Genomic DNA, 18,798 nt, shown 5'->3' on the forward strand with positions numbered 1-18,798 from the left:
TCTTGAATTTTTGTGAGAAAATAATTAAATGGAACCTGTTACAGTTAATCTCTTAGATCAGGAGTGGGCACACGATGGCCTGCTGTCTGTTTTTGTACACAAGCTAAAAATCATTCTTACATTTTTTAGCGGTTGGGAAAAATTCAAAAGACTATTTTATGACATGTGAAAAGTATATGAAATTCAAATTTCAGTCTCTATAAATACAGTTTTATTGGAACCCAACTGTACTCAATTTGTTCACATATTGTCTGTGGCAGTTTCTGTCCTCAAAAGGCAGAATTGAATATTTGCCACAGAGACTGGCGCAGAAAGCTGAAGGTATTTACCATTTGGCCCTTCACTTACGGCAAGGCTTGCCCACCCCTCTCTTAGATTTTTGAAGGCTCTTATGCAGAAATTGGAAACTTAACTTGAACACCGGACCCTTTGAAAGTTTGATAGTAGAGGATAATCACTTGGATTGAAGCTCATTTGTTTGCATTTTGAATAATGTATTTATAGGCAGAGGGGTTTGTGAATGAATGAATGAAATTTAAAGCACTTGGAGCCACCGTTCCCAAACTGTGTTCTGAGACACCCCGGAGCACCCCAGTGCTATGGGATATTTTTAATTTTTGAGGAAGCACAGTGGTGCTCCACATTTCTTAAACACTGCAGACTCCTCGTTCAAGTAGTTCACGGTTTCAGGATCACACTGCATTTCTTTTGACGGTGTCACATCTTGGTGAAGCTAGGGTTGCAGTGGTTGCTGTGCTAAAAGGCAAGTGCCACAGAGGAGTTGGTGTCCAACAGGAAATTGGGGCAGCAGTGTGGCTCCAGCTTGATTCTTAAGAGGCGCGCACACCCTCAGGTAGTTCTGGTCATTTAGGAATGAAACAAAAACATCTTTTCCTTCAACTTAAGTGCGTTATTTCTTTCAAATGCTTACTAAGTTATTAAGACACAAATGCTCTTTAAATTGTTTGGACCTAATAATCTAATAAAAGGTATTTCTTTTGGCCTTGGGGCACTGTGAAAAAGTTGCTGAGATTCCAAGGGTGCTGTGAACCGAAATTTGGGAACCTCTGACACAGAGCACCAAGTGACAGTGCTTTAAAGGACAGATGACCCCAGATGAGCCAGTCAGAAATGTCATCAATGATTATCTTCAAGAAAATAAACCCGCTGGAAGTATGGAGCCCCCAGGCTATTGACTTAGATGTCGATCTTGAGATCGTTCAGAAAGTGACACAGTTGGACGAGTGTGGGTGCCCGTAGTTTCCTAACCTAAATTAACGCGCAGAAGATGCAGTTAATCAAGCGTACTGATTATCCTTTGAGTTTTATTTGAAAACCCAGTAACTTTGTCAGTCTATTAAATTGTGTTAACAAAAGTTTGCGGGTGGTCTTGCCTGGAAATTCTTGAAGAGGAGCACATTACAAGAACTTTGATGGAAGGCCTCGCTAAGTCACGGCTTTCACGATACAGCACCCACATACGTGTTAGGTTTGGCAAGGAGAGAAGGGGTAATGTCTGCTCCGTCTTCCACCAGGGCCCACCTGAGACTGGCTTCCTGTTGTGCATTGTGTCTAAAGCAAGAGCCCTGTGCTAAGTCTTGCTTTAGCCAATGTAAACAAGCCAGTTTGTAAGCAGGTTTAGATGATTCTTTTTCTTCTAAGCAGAATTCTTTGTTTTCCTACTTGTTTTGACCTCATAGCGATGACTCAGATACTTAGATGCCATGGTACTTTTTGCTGAACATTATAAAGTATTAACGTGTAGACATTTCCCATGAACCAGGAACAGTTTGTTAGCAGGACACGTGACTGTCGTACGTGCAGTGTAGAATCACAGCCACGATTCACTGTATGTTGCAGGGAGAGTTCAGGGGGTGGCGGGCACTGTCCGATTATAGTTCATGGGTGACGTCCCAGTTCTTTGCTCATATTTGCCTGCTCCTCTGTTGTACCCACTCCTTTGTTTCTTTGCTCACTGATATTTTTTTTTTTTGCTGGGGGGAGGTCATGAACTAGTGCTTGTTTCTAGGACCCAAAGGATTAGGAAAATTTGTGGTAGAAAATCTTAAAATGGGGGCTTCCCTGGTGGCGCAGTGGTTGAAAGTCCGCCTGCCGATGCAGGGGACACGGGTTTGTGCCCCGGTCCGGGAAGATCCCACATGCCGCGGAGCGGCTGGGCCCGTGAGCCATGGCCGCTGAGCCTGCGCGTCCGGAGCCTGTGCTCCGCAACGGGAGAGGCCACAACAGTGAGAGGCCCGCGTACCGCAAAAAAAAAAAAAAAAAAAAAAAAATCTTAAAATGGGTAGAACTCTCTAGGAACAACTTATGTGGCTGTTTGGGAAGAGACCATCGCCCTGAATTTGGGTTCAGAGCACTTCCATCCCACTCGTCATTCAGATCTGCAAGAATGCTGCCTTTTGGAGTAGAGTCAAGTACATGGGCATCACGAACCAGATATTTTAAGAGATCAAAAACCCTACTACTGGGACTTCCCTGGTGGCGCAGTGGTTAAGAATCCACCTGCCAATGCAGAGGACACGGGTTTGATTCCTGATCCGGGAAGATCCCACATGCTGTGGAGCAACTAAGCCTGTGAACCGCAACTACTGAGCCCACGTGCCACAACTACTGAAGCCCGTGTGCTGCAGCTACTGAAGCCCATGAGCCTAGAGCCCGTGCTCCGCAACAAGAGAAGCCACTGCAATGAGAAGCCTGCACATCACCCCAAAGAGTAGCCCCTGCTCACCACAACTAGAGAAAGCCTGCATGCAGCAATGAAGACCCAACGCAGCCAAAATAAAACAAAAAACCCTCCTACTGTTTTTTTCTTTTTGGATACTATTTTAAAATATCATAGTATGGATAAATCAGATTATTGACCTCTCTGTGGAATTAAAACTTTTTACGTGTGAAGTCTTTTAATTTTGTGGGTAATTTTTACCAGGTCCTTTAGAATTGTCACTGTTGCCTGGTAATAGTCGTCTGAAGGTCCATTACGGGGCAGGTGGTAAAGGTGTGAGTGAAGTGCAGAGGACACAGACGGCCACTGGAAGTAGTGACTTTCCTTCATGCAGGCCTGACACGCCAATTGGCACAAAGGCCCTGAGTCTGTGTGCTGTTTCCCAGGAGAAGAGATGTGGATTTTAGAAGCAGTTCTGAAGTTTCTTATCCTTTAACAAAAAGATTTCATGTTTAGGACCATTGAAGCAAAGGAGTGGATTTATGAGTGAAAGAAACTGTGATGTGTTGGTGCAAAATTCCCCACGTTTCTTCTCAGTGTTTGCGCATTCCCCCTCTGTTGTGCAGAGTAATGTATGTTGAAATGGCTCATTTAACAAAAGTAAACAGAGCTGGTTTATATCATTGTGCACTGTGGGAGTGCGTGTTGGGAGAAAGGGATACGTTCCTGGTAAAACTGTCTAAAATGTTTGGAGTTGAAAGAGTTTTGGTGCATGGTATGTGAGCAATGCATTTACCATCTGTTCTTTCAGCTATAATTGTGCCCTCCACAATATTCATCAAAATCACATTTCAACGAGAAGGTTCTAGAAAAGAAATCAACCTCTTATTGGGTTATGTGATCCTCTTAGATGCCCTTTCCTTAGACATTATGGCACCATAGGTTGAACTCAAGTCTTTTCCAGACTAAATATTGCCGCTGGAAAAAATGTGTTATGTGTGGATACCAAGGGGGAAAGGGAGGGGTGGGATGGATTGGGAGATTGGGACCGACACGTATACACGATTGATACTATGTATAAACTAGACGACTAATGGGAACATAGTGTATAGCACAGGGAACTCTACTTAATGCTCTGCAGTGACCTAAATGGGAGGGAAATCCAAAAAGGAGGGGATGTATGCATGTGTGTGGCTGATTCATATTGCTGTGCAGTAGAAACCAACAGAACATTGTAAAGCAACTATACGCCAATAAAAATTAATTTTAAAAAAAGTGTGTTATCAGGACCATGGAATTTGAGGTTGTCTAAGATGAAATTCATAATTTAAACTTCAGATATGTTTGATCTTAAAGGGAAGTGGCTTGGAGTATATTAAATTTTTATATATATCTTTTTAGTTTTAGTATAATCATTTTATTTTCTTGTTTGATTTTACCAGTGGGTATCCAGCCTGTTGTTGTGACTTGATACATTGGTCTATCTGAAGACTGGTGATTGAGGGAAACGACTGGGTTAAAATGCAGCACTTACTAATACAATTGTGTGTGCCATGTTACCGTTGTTCCTTTGTTGGTCTTGTACTGGTTTGAAAATAGCTAATCTGATAGGGTTGTCAATAAGTATTTGGATGAATGAAGTATATCATGACTAACTGGATTATAACTTCTCTTTAAAAGGACTCAAATTTCTACAGATTTTGGTTTTATCAATATCTTGTTAAGTATGAACGCATTAATTCACAAATGGCCTGTGATTTGGAACCTCGGCTTAGAGGTGGAGTGCGAGGGCCCGCCGAGGGCTGAATTGTGACAGGGTGCAGTGCAGGGCCCCCGGGTTCCCTGGGCACCTGTCACTTTCCACGTCAGGAATTAGCTTGGATGTTTATCTGCTTTTGAGTTTCAGCCACAGACGTGGAGCTTGCTGCTGTCGGGGCAGCGACCCCCGCGCTCTAGCTGCTCCCCGGGAACCTGGCAGCCTCCCCGGGGCTCGTCCAGCTTGGCTTCCTTTTGGTTCTGCTCCTGTCCCTCCTACCAGGGATGTTTCCTTCTCTTTGGGTTACTTCTGTAAAGCTGCCCACCCTTGAAGACCCCCGGCAGACGTACTTCGTCCGAGAAGCCTCTGGAACCCCCCAGCCGGGGCGTTGTTGTCATACAGCCCCTTCGGTGGTGGCTCACCTCTCCCTGGGGCCTCTCTGCTGCCCTTGTGTACAGTCGTGTATTTCTGTGTCTTCCAGAACCTTAGCCTAGGGCTGCGTTATGGTAGGCCCTCTTTACGTAGCTGTTGTTTTGAGACTCCGTGAATTGTAGAAATATAACTCTGAGGGACTTTGGTCAACTTGCCATGTTTTCTTGATATGTTGTATATTTCTTTGAACACTGGCAACTTCTAAGAGAGACTTAAGCCATGGTTAGCTTTTTCACTTACTGATTCTTTCCAGGGTAGAACCCTGTCTGTTCACGAGGGTCAAGTCTGGTGCCACAGATAGCCAAGTTGAGGGAAAGCAACTGGCTTAGTTTGTCGGCTAAATTGGGTATGACCATAGTTCAATTTAAAGGTAGGTTCTTTAAATGGAATTGCTTTTAAATGGGTTTTCCTGGCACTCTGCAGTGTTAAGCTCATTAATGCACAAGTTGAAATGTCTTCGCTAAAATATGGTTTTCTTCAGCACAGTACGAGCTTCGAATATGTCACAGTTGCATTCGGAGGTTGGTTAAAAACCGAAAGTACTGTTTCCAAGCTCCCAAATTGCAGGCTCAGAATCCCTTTTGAAGGAGGAAGAGTGGGTGTAGGAAGGTGGGCGGGAGTTGCTACCCAGAAGCAGCTCTGCTCTCAGGGGCAAGTGGACAAGGCTTTACTGCTGCTTCTACCATTGAAACGATCACTAAGTTAGACAAAAAGAGTGAGCAAATGACTACAATGATTATTCCTCTTCCAAAAGTAATTTTTCCTTTTAAGAGGAGACATCAAAGAACATTTCTCCCCCTCTGAAGACATTACTTCTGGAAGAGTTACTTTTGTTCGGCCTTTCTTGATTTTTGTATTTGTTAAATATCGAGTGTGATTAGGAGATGACTTGATAATATTGCAGATAGTTGGCAAAAAAATAAGAAGACATTTGAAAGTTCCCTCTGCTCTTCTGACGCAGTGATTGGAACCTGGTGAGCGTTGAAATATGGGGTTCTTCCTCACTTCTCTCCTAGAGATTTCTTCCTGCGGAGATAAAATTGAAGGCCTGCTAGTGTGGGCTCTTTGGACCAAACAGGGTTTTATAAAGATAGGGAAGCTTCATAAAATCCAGATTGCTGGCTTCTCTTGAAAAACCATAAGCTGGAGCTCCCTGGGCCTGCGTCTCCTCCGAGCTGCAGTGAATGGCCGCGGGCAGGAGGCCCCACAAGGAGGAGCAGGTGCGCCTTGGGTTAGGGCTGTGGGTAAACCTAAAATTTGTGTACATTTTCACGTATAAAATGGGACAATGTTGTATTTAATCAGTTACTTGCAAAAGCACTGTTGGTTTACACGTGGACCTTCTCCCCCCCCAGGGTTACCTTTTCCTATTAATATTTTTCCCAGCTTTCTATTTTGAAAATTTTCTATTAAAAAACAGTTGAAAAAGGAACTTCCCTGGTGGTCCAGTGGCTAAGGCTCTGCGCTCCAATTGCAGGGGGCCTGGGTTCGATCCCTGGTCAGGGAGCTAGATCCCACATGCAGCAACTAAAGATCCTGCATGCTGCAACAAAGATCCTGTGTGCCGCAACTAAGACCCAGTGCGGCCAAATAAATAAATATTTTTAAAAAGCCAACAACAAATGTCATTTAAAAAAAAAAGTTGATAAAGTATAGCGAGCACCTGTATACATTTCGCCCAGGTAAATTAACACATGTGCTTTATCTCGCTTTTTCACACACACACACCATATATATATATATTTTTTGCAGAACCATTTGAAAGTAAGCTGCGTATTAACACTTTTGCCCTAAATACTGAAGAATAGACATTCTCCTTACATAACTGTCATCATTATCACACCTGAGAAATTTGACACTGATAGAATAATATTATTTAATACGGAGTACATAGAGTTATTTTTATTCCAATCCAGGAACCAGGACAGCATTGCATTCCATAGTCCTGTCTCTTCAGTTGTCTTTATTCTAGACACTTCCCTGCTTTCTTTGTCCACCTTTCAAGACGTGGACAGTTTTTCTTTTCTGAGAGTCCGGGCTGGTTATTTTGTAGAACTTCCACAGTTTGGATTCGTCTGATTGCTCCCCACGATTAGCTTTAGTTTGCCGTTTGCGTCGCGAGGACTTCGTGGGTTTGTGTGTGCTTCCATTGCAACCATTGGATTGTCAGATTGTCCCAAGTGCAATCGTTTGGTTAAGGTGATGTCTACTAGATCTTTCCATTATAAAGGTACCATTGTGCCTTTGTCACTAATGCTCGGCAGGACGATAATTTGAGACTGTGGTACCTTCCAACAACTACCTTTCTGCAGCAACCATTTATGATCCTTGCCTGAATCAGTTATTATAAACTGATGGTTGCAGAAGGATGATTTTTTCTAATTCTGTCATTCCTTCTATGATTATTAGGTGATCTTTTTCTGTAAAATTTCCTCCCCTGCCCATTTTTCTTGAGGATCACTCTATGATTTATAAAGCGTTACCACCTTTTTTCTTTCTGGCGCTCAAATTATCCTGGGATTGGCAAGTGGAACCCCTTCAGGCTGGTTCCGCATCAGTCACTGAGCACTTCCTTGATTTCTGGTAAGAAATACTTAAGACTAACCTTGACCTTTCCTTGCTCCAGACTTGTGATCAACCATTTCTCCAGGGAGCACAGCTTCCTTTTTAGTAGGGAATGGTATTTAGGAAACAAGATCTGGATGCCAAGTTTGCTCATGGCAGCTGAGGTGTCATCACTTGGAGCCCCTTCCTGTGGATGGAGCTAGAACATATATTAACGTTTTGAATAAAATCAGAATGCTGCTATATTTCAGAGGCTCCAGAAACTTTACAGGTTGTAGTTCATGCTGGAAAACTAGGGCACTGGTACCCTAAGCAGTTTCAGAGACTAAAGTTTTGTCAACTTCTTGCAGTCTTCCTTTCCTTAACCCTCTAGAAAGTTAGGGTTTTCTGTGCTAACAGTATGCAGGACTCACTAACCTCACACACCTCTGAAAGATAGGCCAGGGCAAGTGAGCACAGAAGCAAGAAGCTGGACTCATGGGTTTATTTAGGAAGCTTTTATTCCGTATTTCAAAAAATGTTTACTGAACAGCGACTCTCTTCTTACTAGGCATTGAGTAAGGTCCTTGTTCTCCTGGATAATCAAAGAGAAAAAGGACTTGGTCTCTGCCCTGTGGCTGAGTGTCACCCTGCATCTGGTGGCAGGGTGACGGATGTGGAGGGAGGAGGGTAGATGCTTACTAACCACTTTCCACAGCGACAGAGCTTTGGAGAGGAACATACCGATTCCTGTATTAGTGGCTCGTTAGCCTGGATACCTCAAATGCCATTTGGTTGGGGCATACCGAGGTAAAAATGAATGTCTCTGCAAATATGAATCTGCATGGAGGGATAATTTTACAGGGAATGGAAAGTTTTTACTACGTTTTAAATTCAGGGCTAGCTTGTGTGGGTAATGCCTTATGCTGACCACTCTATTTCAAGAATTTAAAGATGTGGGTATTTTGAAAATGGTATATAACAGGTACTTAAATAGGAGAGATCGGAGCCTAGGTTGTTGCTTGCTAAGTGCTTACTCTACCTTTTATGTAACTTAAAAAGAATTGTTTTGTTTGAAGCCCTTGTATTCTCAATTTCTTGATATGTCATAGTGCTGCAATGGACAAAGCCAGTTTTTTTTTTTAATGTAGTAAAATTTAAAAGTCAGTTTAGACAGTGTCAGTGTGTAGAACAAATGATAGCAATTTTTTTTTCTAGAATTGTTTGTGTGTGCAGTACTTAATACTAACAAATTTTAGGGCCTCATGGAGGCCTAAATTACCTATGTTACGATCTCAGCGGCTGAATAAACTTCTTAAATGTTGTTTATTATAATATGCATTAAGAGAATTATCGTGCGATTTACCATCCCATGGTAGCAGTCACGGAATTCAGAATATATTTGAACGGCGGGGAGTACATAAGTATGAAGATTATATTTTCAACTCCCAAAGTAAAAAACATTTAAAAAGCAAATGTAATTGGTCACCATATGGGTTTTGCCTCCCTTCCTGACCATCTGGTCACATGGTAGCATTCCCTCCTTCCCTGCAGAAGAGGGCGGGGCCTTCTGTTGGTCCTGGTCTCCCCCCCCCCCCCTTTGTGCTCTCGGGGCCTGGCTACGTGGCTGGTGCTGAGCAGGGATGTTCCTTGTCACGGCGTCACTGCAGGCCCCCGTTTCCCTCCTCTGCCGGCTGTGGTTCTGTGCTCACGCCCCGAGGTATCCTCAAAGTCGCGCTCCTGGGTTCTCTTTCCTGGGAATGTTCTCCCCTCATCACTGACTATGAACAGCCCTTTCCATGCTTTGAGACCCGGTGTAAATGCCTCCTCTCCCTGGAAGCCTTCCGGAGCCTCCGTCCCTCTGTTCCTCTAAGCTGTGTGTTTTCTTCTCCTTAAGCCCTTACAGCACTTGCTATTCTTAGGACACTCCTGTGTATTTCCCTGACACTGTTTCCCGAACTGTCCGCTTCCTCTTCCCCTCCCTCCCATGTTGCCTAGCTGGGTACAGTATAAATATATAGACAGCAGGAGGGCAGCATACATTTTTCAGATTGGGGTAACTTTATAATGTTATGGAGAGAAGATGAGATACCAGAAAACTGAGAATTACTTGGAATGAAATGGTTGTGAACATCCTGGGTGGAGGAATTGCTAGGTCACTCTGGTGTTTTACGGGGTCTTCTGTGACCGCTCGTGTGATGAGTATACTTACATTCAAATGGTCGGGCCTGTTGAAGGGGAACGTCAGGGAACTTCTCCAAGAAGGCCAACTTTTTCAGTATGACGGTGCTCTGAAACTACGTGCACCTTGTTAGAAGTGCAGTCAGAGCAATCTGTGCCATTTCCACACTTTCATTAATCTTTCAACACCGTAAATTTCTTCCTTAAATCTGTGCTTGCTTGTCATTAAAGATGGGGTGTCTCAATTCCCCTTGCCCCCGTTTCTGCTCCCGCCTAAGAGGGGAGTGGCGTCTGTCAATCTAACATGACAACATCTCACGGTACCGTCCCTTATTTTAGGGGAGCAGAACTGCGAGGCGAGCCCTGGGCTTCCTTTTTCAGGTTTCTTCTTACAGCCAGACACTGGTCGTCCCATGCCCTGTGGTTTCCTGTGTTTGCACACCTGTGATCCTTTGGATGGCTTAGGTTTTAGTGTGAATTCAACAGTATCTTTAGTTCAGTAATCTTCACAGATTGCTACAGAGCAAACTAAATCTGGTGCCTAAGTACATTTTCTAAAAGTTTGGATGAATTATGCAGCAAGTCTTTTTCTTTCTTTTTTCTAAATTAAGTTTCTTTCATGTTGAGATAATGGTAGACTCCTAGTATATTAATAACATATTATTCCCAAGGACTATTATGGAGCGATTCCATGTGCTCTCTACCCATCTTCCCCAAATGGTAACATCCAGGGAAACTTGTACATCGTCACAACCAAGATACTGACATGATGCAGTCAAGACAGAACATCTCCCAAGTGCCCCCGTCTTGTTGCCCTGTTGTAGTCACACCCACTCCCCTCCCACCCCCCACCCTTCTTTAACCCCTGGCAACCACTCATCTGTTATCCATTTCTATGATTTTGTCATTTCAAGAATGTTACAGAAATGTTTAAGTTCATGATCCACTTTGATATAATTTTTATGTAAGGTGTGGAGTTAGATCGAGGGGTCGAGGTCTTTTTTTTTTTTGCCTGTGGGTGTGTAATTTCTCCAGTAATATGTGTGAAAAGGCCATCCTTCTTCCATTGAATTGCTTTTGCAGCTTTGTTTAAAAAAAAAAGTCAGTTGGGCATGTTTGTGTGGGTCAGCTTGTGGCTCTCTGCTCTGTCCGTTGACCTGTGTGTCTTCCCCTCCACCCGTGCACGAAGCCTGGATTCCTGTAGCCGTGTAGTAGGCTTTAATCCCGAGGAGAGGGATGTCTCCCGATGTGGTCTTCTTTTTCAAAACTGTTTTGGCTATTTTCGTTCTTTCTCCTTTCCATATAAATGTTTAAATCTTGTCTATAAGCTACAGAAGAAAATCTTGCTGTGATTTTGATAGGAATTTGTTAAAACTCTATATCCACGTGGGGAAAATTGACATCTTTACTATGTTGAGTCTTCCAGTCCATTAACGTTGAATGTCTTTTTCTTTTTAAAATAATGAAAGCTTAAGGTGTAAAGATGAAGATGGCTGTGATGTAACATGTTGCCACGTATTAAGAGGTGATTTTATTCCAGGGAGACTATCGAAGACAGACTGTCAGGTTGCATCTTTGTTCAATTCCTTTTTAAAAAAATTTTATTCATAGGCCTATGAAAGGAGGTTCCCTACGTGTCCTTTGATTCCGATGTTTGTGGACAGTGACACTGTGAATGAATTCAAGAGTGAAGATGGGGCTATTCATGTTATAGAAAGGCGCTGCAAACTGGATATAGATGCCCCGAGACTGTTGAAAAAGGTAACTGAAAAGGACACCTTAAAAGGCAGTCCCCCCAAAACCAAAACGAACTTATGCTTATAGTGTCTGTTGCTCTTGTTATTAACCCGTTTTCTTTCTGTTTCTGTTTTAAAGATTGCAGGAGTCGATTATGTTTATTTTATCCAGAAAAACTCACTGAATTCTCGGGAACGTACTTTGCACATTGAGGCCCGTAATGAAACGTTTTCTAACCGCGTCATCATCAACGAGCACTGTTGCTACAGCGTGAGTAACCGGCGCTCAGGCAGGGGCGCAGAGTGAGCTGGCGCGGAGCTTCTGAGAGTCGTTTGCCCGCTGCCTTAAGCAGTGCGTGAGGGCTGCCTTTGTCCGAGAGGCGGTTCTTCATCTCAGAGTCACTGGCTTCTGATGAGCGGGAGCTGCAGGTGTGGTGTACTGCAGGGTGGATTACATTGTTGCAGTTCCGGTGGCCAAGTGATGGCCCGACTTGTTCTTTAATATGCCACATCGTTTCTGGCCACTCTGACACTTTAGAAATGTGTTTTGAGGGACCCAGGCTACTGTGTGCCCCGAAGATTGGAGCCGAGTGTGTTTATCTGCCCCCCGTCTTCACTGCTCACCACCCTGTTTCAAGAACTTCTCTGACCAGATTATTGGAAAAACCTAATTGGTCTCTCTGCTTCCACCCTTACTTTCCTGCAATATATCCTCGACACTGAATCCAAAGTGATCCATTTAAAGTATGTCAGATCATGTCATGCTTTCTTTGGGCTCAAACCCCTGCAGTGTCTCTGCATTTCACTCAGAGGAAAAGCCCAGAGGCCTTGCAGTGGCTCATGAAGCCCTGTTTTCTCCTCATCTCTCCTCTGCTGTCCTGCCTGCCTTGGGCACAGCCTGCCCGCTGTCTCGCTGGCTGTGGTCGTGTAGGCGAACTTCCCGGAGGACCTCTGCTCCTTCTGCCCCCAGACCTCCGCTTGACTCCCGTCCTTCCCTCCTTCCGGCTTCGCTCAGCTCTCCCCTTCTCGATGGAGCCAGCCCTGAGCACCCTGTTCGGTTCTGTAACCTGCCCTCCATCCCTTTAACCTGCACCAACTTGGCTTTTGTCCATAGTGCTTATCTTCAACAATGATATCATTTCTTACCTGTATGTTTGTGGCCAGTTGTCAGTCTCCTCCTGCTAGACTGGAAGCTTCACAAGGCAGGGATCTTGGTTTTGTTCATGGTGGAGAACATGGCTCGATGAATATGGTGAATGAATGAATAAATGAATGACTGAACCAAGAACGAAAATGAAGCTCTCCTTCTAATAGTCACTTTTTGACTATTTTAGAAACATTATTTGAGCCTTTTCATGAATTTGAACCTCTCTGTGTAATTTTTCCATCTGCTGTTTTCATGATAATAACATCGTTAGTAAAATAAGTGTTTCTCCTGGGTAACAGTTGACTGAGGAGCAAATGATATTCTCAGTTGTCTGTATAATCAGTGGGAATACTTTCTCTTTTACCTGCAGGTTCACCCTGAAAATGAAGATTGGACCTGTTTTGAACAGTCTGCAAGTTTAGATATTAAATCTTTCTTTGGTTTTGAAAGTACAGTGGAAAAAATTGCAATGAAACAGTATACCAGCAACATTAAAAAAGTGAGTCTGTCTTGGGATTTTAAGGAAGCGGGTGGGCGGGAGTCTCTTCGGGAGGCTGGGAATGGGTTAGTCAGGGCTCCCGGGGGTGGAAGGGGTGGGCGGGGCTGCAGGTGATGCTGGTCGCTGGGGGACGGAGGAGGAGGGGTCTGTGGGCGCTTGCCTGGCGCCGCCCCCCTCCCCCCCCCATCCTGGCTTTCTGGGAAAGGTGAGCGCTGCAGTCAGGCCAGGCAGCAGCCCCCAGCAGCCCCGGGGCCAGCAGGGCCCTGCTGGGTGAAGGCGCTGCTGTCCTGAAGAGGCATTTCGGGGGGTCTCTCGGGTCCCAGGCACTGAGAGGTGAGGTTCGTCTTCCTTGGAGTCTTCCCTTCCTTCTGGTTTTCATGCTGCTGCTCATCATTGTGGCAGTTGGGTTGCGAAACGTATCAGTATGTATGGGATTAGGAGTGCTTTCTGAAGGCTTGTTTTAAGTGATACTGGAAAGCATTTGGATTGAGACACAAAGCACATGTTGAGTACCAATGTGGTAAATCAGTGCTTTTAACTGGTTATATAAAAAATTCCGTCTTAGATATGATTTCCTAGACCTTTAGAGAAGAGGAAGTAAGATTATGAAAAAAAAAAAAAAACTCACAAAGGCATTTGGCTTTTCTTTTTCCTATTTATGTAACTCAGTTTTTATCACGGTTTTAAAAACCCGTGAGGGATGAATAATTTGAAAACTCAGTATACACTAACTTTAAAACCGCTTTTGCTTCAAAGGGAAAAGAGATCATTGAGTACTACCTTCGTCAGCTAGAAGAAGAAGGCATCACGTTTGTGCCCCGCTGGACTCCACCTTCCCTTGCACCCTCTTCAGAGATGTCCTCATCCTGCAAGAAACCAGCAGCGCCGTTGGCTGTAGTGGTCCCAGACCCTGCGCTAAAGGAAGGGCTGAGCAGCGAGCCCCTCAGCACCCCGAGCGGGGTGCCTGAGCCCGCGGTGGGGACCCCTGACGGTGGGTCTGAGCGAGGCTTCGCTCTGAGAGCAAGACTCCAGGCTTACCTCGAGCCATTGCCTCTTGGGACGCTTAGAGGTTACACGAGCAGAAAATTGATCTCGTTACTGTCCCCTTTCCTCTGGCTTATATAACACATTGATTTTATTTTTCTCTTAGAATGAAGAAACTTCCTTCTAAGAAAAAAATAAGTTTTTCAAAAATGGGCAGGAAGGGACGTATCAAGCTATTCTTTTACCGAGACCAGGAAATGTTTTTCATTTTAGTTGAAGGTATCTTCAGGGAATTGTAAGGTAGGAACTGATCTTTCTAACACAATTATATCATCACCAAACACATTTTAGGCTTACTAGATTCCAGGCACTGTTCTAAGCACTTTATGAACGTTCACTCATTTCATGATCGTTCCTGTCAGGTAGGAAGTGCTTACTGCTCGCATTTTATACATGAGTTCACTGAGGCTCGGTGGCGGGCTCCACCATGCCGTGCCGCCTTCTCGTGCGTTATGCCCGTGTGCGCACACACACACACCTCTTTTTTATTTCTCAAACTTGTGCCCATTGTAAAATAAGAAAATACAAGAAAATTCTGCCCTCATAAGTTTTGTTGAATTATTGGCATTTATCTTTCCATACCTTCTTCTCTGCGGCTCAGCTGTGCCCTTGGTTACTTTTCAACAGGTGGCAGGTGGCAGGCATTTTAGTTGCTTTGGCAATACGTTTTATTTTTCACTTTGGGAATTTTTCTTTGCTATGCTTAATTTGAAATCTCATTCTTCCAGTTTATGTTACCTTATGAGGAAGATTTCTTGTGTTCTTGAACATCCAAAATAGGTCTAGATCCACTTGTTTGTTTTATTTCGTAGTTTTATATGATGTGCGTCCTCCTTATGTAACTTTGAATTAAATATCATTAAATATCTGTAACAGCCATCATTCTGTCATGAATAGAGTTGATATTTTGCAAACAGAGTTGATCTGGTGGTAGTCGGGGCGTGTAAAGGAATCGGCACGTTTCTGTGTGGCTCTGGCAGTGATTGGGCTTAAAGACTGTCATTGGGGGTCTCTAGGGTGGCTGGTTAGAGTCCCCCGTCCCTGTCATTCAGTCACCTCTCAGACTCCGGGACCACACAGGAACGTCACCAAGCAGGAGGACTTTGGAAGCCTTCGAGCTTCAGTGTTCTTTGTTGTAAATGATGTCCTGTAATTTATATTCCAGACAAACTAGACGCAGACTACATCAAGAGATACCTGGGTGACCTGACTCCACTGCAGGAGAGCTGCCTGATCCGGCTTCGCCAGTGGCTCCAGGAGACCCACAAGGGCAAAGTGAGAATTCACAGTCATGTGCAGGGGCGCTGTTGTGGAGCCTCGGGTCCCTGGTCCTGTTCATAGCGACTCAGTAAATGTACCCGATCGCCATAGCTGGGGATGGCCCTTCCAGTCTAAAAGTCATTGAATCCGTATCCCTGTGTGTGGCATCCGAGTCTTTCGTGGCAAGTTGTGATCCCCTACTGTGTGTAATTAGCTGTACTTTTGTAGATGTTACAGAGAATGGACTTGCTGAAAAACGATTATATGTCAAGTTGCAAAGCAATATTGTATTCCAAGCATTCATACATTTTAATTTTCAGAAGGTTTGGAAGTGGTTCACAGATTATTCAGAGGTTAGAACTGTCTGGGCTTTGATTTTTTTTTTTTTTTTGCGGTACGCGGGCCTCTCACTGTTGTGGCCTCTCCCGCAGCGGAGCACAGGCTCCGGACACGCAGGCTCAGCGGCCATGGCTCACGGGCCCAGCCGCTCCGCGGCACGTGGGATCTTCCCGGACCGGGGCACGAACCCGTGTCCCCTGCATTGGCAGGCGGACTCCCAACCACTGCGCCATCAGGGAAGCCCCTGGGCTTTGATTTTGAGGGTTTTGGTAAGCAGCCTCATAAGGAATTAGGTTTTTGTAAATCCTCCAGCTGATGGGGACTAGTGAGGAGCAGAGGCAGGTTTGTGTGTCGGGGTGGTTACTCACTCGCTGGCCTGCCCTCTAAGTCTGTCAGTCTTGGTCACTAGCGCCCAACATCTGAGGACCGTTTGTATTAGTAATTGAGAACACAGCCCCTGTGGTAAGAGCTGCCATTTGTTGTGTGCTGACCGTGCACCAGCCTCTCTTTTAAGATCTTAATTAAATCCTCCCAGCAGCCCTATGGGGTCGTGCTATTTTTGTCAGCCCTGTGGTACACACAGAGGAGTTCAGTAACTTGCCCAGGGTCTGTCTTCTAGTGAGTGGTGGGCTGGGGTTGAAGCCAGGCCTTTGGGTTCTGGAACCGCCATTCCTAGCCACTTCCTTGTAACGGTGCTCCTTTCTGAGAGAAGGTGATGCCATCTCAGTGCTTTATTTTCCCAGGAGTGGGGTAGTTAAGGGGGTGCCAACCACGCGTCCCCCATCTGTGCACCAGCAGCATGTGGCAGTGAGTGCGTGGCCGGGGTCAAGGGCAGCCAGTCCACGGGAGCCCCAGACACAGCCTCGGCCTGTGTTTTACTCAGGGAAGCCGACCTGTCGAACTTGTTGTTTGCCAGGAGCGGAACCTGGAGAAGGTTCCTGTGTGTCAGGACACCAGCACCACTACCCAAACCAACAACACTGTTTTGTGTTCTGGGTTTTTATTTATGAGTAATATACACACAGCAAAGTGCCCAGATCATAATAACTCGTAGGCTAGCTCAGTGACTTGAATCACCTGGTGTTTAGGAAGTTCCTTACGCCTTCACTCTACTTCGCTGAGACTAGAATGGGAATGGCATGAAGATTATTCCGACTAATCATGCCGATTTTCTAAAGCATTAAGGAATTTCTGGTAATGGCTCATTTTACATAGTGCGATAGCAGCTCGCTGTTGATAAGAAGTGAGACTTTCCGAGTCTTGTTCCGTTGGTAACTTAGTTTTTCCCCTTTGCAGCTTTTAACATTGCTTAGAAACATCTCTAACTCTTAACAGATCCCGAAAGATGAGCATATTCTCCGGTTCTTGCGCGCCCGGGACTTCAACATAGACAAAGCCAGAGAGACCCTGTGTCAGTCTCTGACCTGGCGAAAGCAGCACCAGGTGGACTACATCCTCGACACCTGGCAGCCCCCCCAGGTCCTTCAGGACTACTACGCGGGAGGCTGGCACCATCACGACAAAGGTAGCTGGCAACTTGGCATCGGGACACGCGTAGAGACAGGCGGGCCCGTGGGCACGCTGCCCCTCCCTCCCCTGGCTTGAGCAAGTGGATGCCCGTTTCGCCGCAGCCACCCTGGGGATGCCCTGTAGAGCGGAAGGAAGGGCCTGAGGCTGCTGCTCCCTCACCGCTCTCGCTGCCCTCGGGCAGCCTGCTCCACCGCGTTCCTTAGTTGCGTGGAGTTTGACTTTATTTAAAAAACTTCGAAGGCGGAGGTTTTTCAGGAGCACAGTGCTAGGAAAGTACTTTCCAGTGACTTAACCCCTGCAATATCTGTAAAAACCTGTAGCCAGGTTTTGTACATCAGAATTTCAGCTCTACCTGGAGAGTGAACAAAACTTAAACCAAGAACAGTGATCCCTAACATGAATGATTAGGTGTGCGTGGGTTGGTTGGATTACCCTGCAGGACAGCCTGCGCCGTCGAAAGGCGTGCCCGGTGCTTCCTGACTCGACTTGGTGGCGGGTGGAGTGGGGTCACGGCTGAGCCCGGCAATGGACGCAGTGTGGGTGGTAGAGCCGGACGGAACACAGAGCTCCGCTGGGCCCCCTCTCTCCGTGCAGAGCGTCTCCGGGGCCCTGCTAATAAGCTGCTCCGTCGGCTGGCTTTGGTGGGGCGGGGTTGCGGGGGCCCTGTGGGCACCACAGAAGGCAGCTGCTGCTTCTCAGCGGGAGAGCGCTTGAAGCTCCTTTGGAACTTGGGTGAGCCCGTCTCCCTGTCAGGGCCTCAGAGCTGTGTCCCCAGCCTCATGTCAGGAATGGCGCTCACAACGCCTGTCCTTCCCCCTGCAGACGGGCGGCCCCTCTACGTGCTCAGGCTGGGGCAGATGGACACCAAAGGCTTGGTGAGAGCCCTCGGCGAGGAGGCCCTGCTGAGATACGTGAGTGCCCCCTGCAGAGGACACCGGGCTCCGCTGTGGCTTCACTTCCTTTCTCTGCCCGCAGGGGTGGGATAGGACAGCTGTCCGGTTGCACCAGCATGTTTTACTTTCATAATTAGAAAGGAAGATCTATTAATATATTTCAAAAACTTCAAAAGAGGGCACAAAAATTATAAAAGTGTTTTTCACGGTGGGGCAGCATGAACAGAAGAATCAGTATAGACCCTTGAGAGGGTATGGGGAGCTGGTCGCCTTTTCCTTTCTCTCCCACTGGCTTGGGCCGTCCCCTCCCACCCTCACTCTCTTTTTAAGATGCCCCTCAGATCGGACCTCTTAATAGCACTGTCTCCACTGGCACGTCCACGATCCAGGCTCTTAGCATCTTTCATCAGGGCTACTTCCCTGTCTCCTTCCCTGTCTCCCTGACCCCTTCCAGGGCAGCTTCCACCGCGTGGGCAACGATGAAGAGAAGAATATTGTCCTTAAATTAGAAAAAGCAAGCAAAAACTTTAAAAGGCATATCTATAATCCATTATCCCAAAATATCCACTGTTGGCATTTTGTTGCTATTCTGTTAGCGCTCGCCACTGTGCGTGTGCCGACATGGGCGTACGTATGCATCCACACGTACACACGTGTGCGCACAAAGATACGGGTGGACTACATCTGTTGGGGAAGGGCTTGTTACTCCAGATTGAAGGGTTCCCTTCAGCTGGGCTTCACGTCAGTTCTCAGACTG

The 18,798-nt window shown here is 45.8% G+C and overlaps 1 protein-coding gene across 2 annotated transcripts in view; it reads left to right on the forward strand.

Moving 5' to 3' along the window:
- Positions 1-18,798, forward strand: part of SEC14L1 (SEC14 like lipid binding 1) — a 50,427-nt gene that overhangs the window by 22,686 nt on the left and 8,943 nt on the right. The window contains exons 2-9 of one of the 2 annotated variants that reach the window (XM_065896440.1): positions 11,205-11,354; positions 11,469-11,600; positions 12,847-12,975; positions 13,732-13,935; position 15,036; positions 15,185-15,294; positions 16,954-17,143; positions 17,971-18,059. In XM_065896440.1, coding sequence (XP_065752512.1) covers positions 11,205-11,354; positions 11,469-11,600; positions 12,847-12,975; positions 13,732-13,935; position 15,036; positions 15,185-15,294; positions 16,954-17,143; positions 17,971-18,059 — 1,005 coding nt within the window. Of the gene's footprint in view, positions 1-11,204; positions 11,355-11,468; positions 11,601-12,846; positions 12,976-13,731; positions 13,967-15,035; positions 15,037-15,184; positions 15,295-16,953; positions 17,144-17,970; positions 18,060-18,798 lie in introns of both variants that reach the window. The other variant, XM_065896439.1, reaches the window with a different exon arrangement.

This window comes from Phocoena phocoena, chromosome 19 (genome assembly GCF_963924675.1).
Source record: "Phocoena phocoena chromosome 19, mPhoPho1.1, whole genome shotgun sequence".
NCBI classification, from domain to species: domain Eukaryota; kingdom Metazoa; phylum Chordata; class Mammalia; order Artiodactyla; family Phocoenidae; genus Phocoena; species Phocoena phocoena.